Source organism: Cryptotermes secundus, unplaced genomic scaffold (assembly GCF_002891405.2).
Source record: "Cryptotermes secundus unplaced genomic scaffold, Csec_1.0 scaffold3734, whole genome shotgun sequence".
In the NCBI taxonomy this organism is placed as follows: domain Eukaryota; kingdom Metazoa; phylum Arthropoda; class Insecta; order Blattodea; family Kalotermitidae; genus Cryptotermes; species Cryptotermes secundus.
In genome coordinates, this window is record NW_019742575.1 from 238 (window position 1) to 3,373 (window position 3,136).

A 3,136-nucleotide genomic window follows, 5' to 3' on the forward strand; every position below is an offset into this window, starting at 1 on the left:
CACTGTGTCGGCTGTGATTTCCGGGATGGGGATGGCTTCTGGCCAACGGGTGAAACGGTCGACTGCAGTGAGGCAGTATGTGTAGCCTCCTGATGTCGGAAGGGGTCCAACAAGGTCTATGTGGACGTGAAGAAATTTGGCTGCCGGGGATGTAAAGTCGCCCAATGGGGTCACTGTGTGGCGGGAGACTTTGGAACGCTGGCAGGATTGACAAGCACGTGCTCAGGTGCGGCAATCCTGCACGCCTGGCCACACGAAACGCTGTGCGACCAGTTTTGCCGTTGCTTTGGTCCCTGGGTGCGACAAATCATGGACGGACTGGGACACTTCGAACCGTATAGGAGCTGGGATTTACGGCCGAGGTTTCCCGGCAGAGGTATCGCAGTAGATGGACACCGTTGTACCGGAGATTGGTAGCTTTTAGAGCCGCAAAGCGGTGTTTGACTGCCAAAGCGACTGGCGCTCGTCGTCGCTGTCCTGCGATGCGGCCAATGCGTCGTAGGATGGTGGCGCAGTGACGGACTCGAAGAGGGAGAGCGCATCGGCAACAACGTTGTCCTGTCCCGAGATGTGTCTGATGTGGGTCGTGAATTGTGCTATGAAATCCAGGTGGTTGAATTGCCTAGGTGAGCATTTGTCCCTTTTCTGCTGGAAAGCGTAGGTAATAGGTTTGTGGCCTGGGAAGATGCTGAGGTGGCGCGCTTCCAGCATGTGGCGAAAGTGCTTTACGGCCTCATTGATGGCCAGCAGCTCGCGGTCATACGCACTGTAATTTTGCTGGGCCGGGTTGGGTTTCCTTGAGAAGAATGCCAGGGGCTGCAAGGCGATCTTGACGCGTTGCTGTAGCATGGCACCCATGGCGGACGTGGAAGCATCTGTGACGAGTGCAAGTGGCGCGGATGGATCGGGGTGAGCCAGTAGTGTGGCGTGTGACAAACTCGCCTTGCACTATTCGAAGGCCCTGCGGAGTTCCGGTGTCCAAGTGATGGGGTGGGAGCTCTTGACACTGGGTTTGGAAAGACGTCGTGCAGTGGTGCCTGGTATGCTGCCGCGGGGGGCAGAAATCGCCTGTAGCAGTTCAGCATGCCCATGAAACGGCGGAGCTGACTGGCGGTATTGGGATGTTGACATTCCTTTAGGTTATTCGTTCTTCCAGCGGTTGGGAGCCTTCGGCGGACATCTTATAACCGAGGAAGATGATCTCAGGTACTTGGAAGACGCACTTGGCCGAGTTGATGAGGATCCCTTACTTCTGCCGTCGGTCGAAGGGTGCCCGTAGGTGTTACTCGTGTTCCTCTAGAGACCGGGAGAGGATGAGGATATCATCCAGGTAAGCGAAACAGAAGTCGAGTCCCCGCAGAATGTTGTCCATGAAACGTTGGAAGGTCTGTGCGGCGTTGCGCAGGCCGAAGGACATGAAGGGGAACTCGAATAGGCCGAATGAAGTGGTGATGCCCGTCTTCTGTATATCGTCGTGATGGGCGGGAATTTGGTTGTAGGCTCTCACCAGGTCAATCTCGCAGAAGACGGATAACTGAAAAGCTGGTGGGAGTAGTCATGGATATGTCGGACGGGGTAGCGGTGGGGATGGTCCGGGAGTTGAGCGTTCTGTAGTCGCCGCATGGACGTCAACCGTTGTCTTTCTTGGGCACAATGTGGAGTGCCGAGGACCATGAACTTTTTGATCGGGCTTTTGCGATAGCGAGTCGGTCCGGTGCCAGTCGACGTGGTCGGCAGGTTACTGGTGGGCCAGGTACAGTCCTGATGTGGTGGACGGTGTTGTGTTGTATCTCGCGCTGGATTCCAGCTGGGCGGGTCAGGTCCGGGAACTCTGTGATAAGGCTGTCGATCGGTGTGTTGCTGCTGATTGTCTTTACACTGGGGATCAGTGCGTTGGCCGCTGATGCCGAGGCTGAGAGCTTCGTGACCCCGTCCAGGATGCGGCTGTTCCGACAGTCCATCAGGAGGCCGAAATGCGACAGGAAGTCCACGCCGATTATAGGATGCGGGACGTCGGCCACTACGAAGCGCCACGTGAATTCTCGGCGTAGGCCTAAGTTGAGGCTGAGAGGCAGCCATCAGTATGTGTGGATGGACGTGCCATTAACCGCACTCAGGTCATAGTTGGTACGTTCCATGTGTCGATGGACGAGCCTGCGGAGTATACACAGAGGTCCGAACCTGTGTCGACAAGGAACTGCCGTTTGCTGACTCTGTCCGTTATGAAGAGGCGGCCTGTTGTCGTAGCGCAGACATGTGCCGCCGATGATTTCCGCTGCATCAGTTTCCCTGCTTGCGGTAGGAGAAGGGTGGAATAGAGTTTTGTGCCCGAGCGCCAAAGCGGCGGTGGTACCAGCAGATAGTGGATGTAGTGTCGTCCTTGGAGGGCCATCTGCTGCCGGGCCGGCGGTTGTTGAAGGCGGGGCGGGAACCCTTGGGACTGGAGCCTTGGTCTCTCGGTTTGTTTGTTGTCAGATTCCCTGAAGGGGGGTGGAGGCGGTCCTGTTCGGTGCTGAGTGCAGCCACTTTGCGGGAGAGTTCATCGATCTCCTGCCGAAGTGCGCCGATGTCCGTGGGTTCATCAACGCTAGCGAGCGCTGGCTGGACTTCGACCTCGGAGCTGCGGTCCGCACAGAGTGCTGCGGCCTCCAAGAGGATAGCCGCCTCACAATCTCGGTCCTGAGTAGGGTGTAGGGTCTTCATATGGGTGGAGAGGTGATGATGTCCTCAACCTCTCTGGCGCATCGGTTGTCCAGCTGTGAGATGACATGGCAGAACTTGATCCGCTGGCTTTTATGCCGGTCAAGGTGAATTGCACCTCGGCCTGGGCAAACCAGACAGCTGGTCTCTCGGGCCAGAACGGCGGGAGCTGCACGACCATTCTGGGCACTTCTGTTGATGAACTGTCTGCGGTTTCCATGTTCAGTCGGGGTCACCAATGTGGGATGTCATATGAAGAGACAACCACTAGTTGAACTGTCCTATAGCATTTATTACAGTTGCACCGTATAAACAGACGAATTTGCGTTTAAAGTAATGAAGAATAATGAGAACAATAATGAACACACTGAACCAGAATTGTAGAACTGTAGAATCTAGAACTGTGACTGTAACTGTATCTTCCTATGTAACCTAG

General features: G+C 55.7%; 1 protein-coding gene across 1 annotated transcript in view; it reads left to right on the forward strand.

The window, feature by feature from the left end:
- Positions 1–1,653: 1,653 nt before the first annotated feature.
- The window catches only part of LOC111873369 (uncharacterized protein K02A2.6-like), a 22,016-nt gene continuing 20,533 nt past the window's right edge, over positions 1,654–3,136 (forward strand). The window contains exon 1 of the mRNA XM_023868027.1: positions 1,654–1,753. Within this exon, the coding sequence (XP_023723795.1) occupies positions 1,654–1,753 (100 nt within the window). The remainder of the gene's footprint in view (positions 1,754–3,136) is intronic.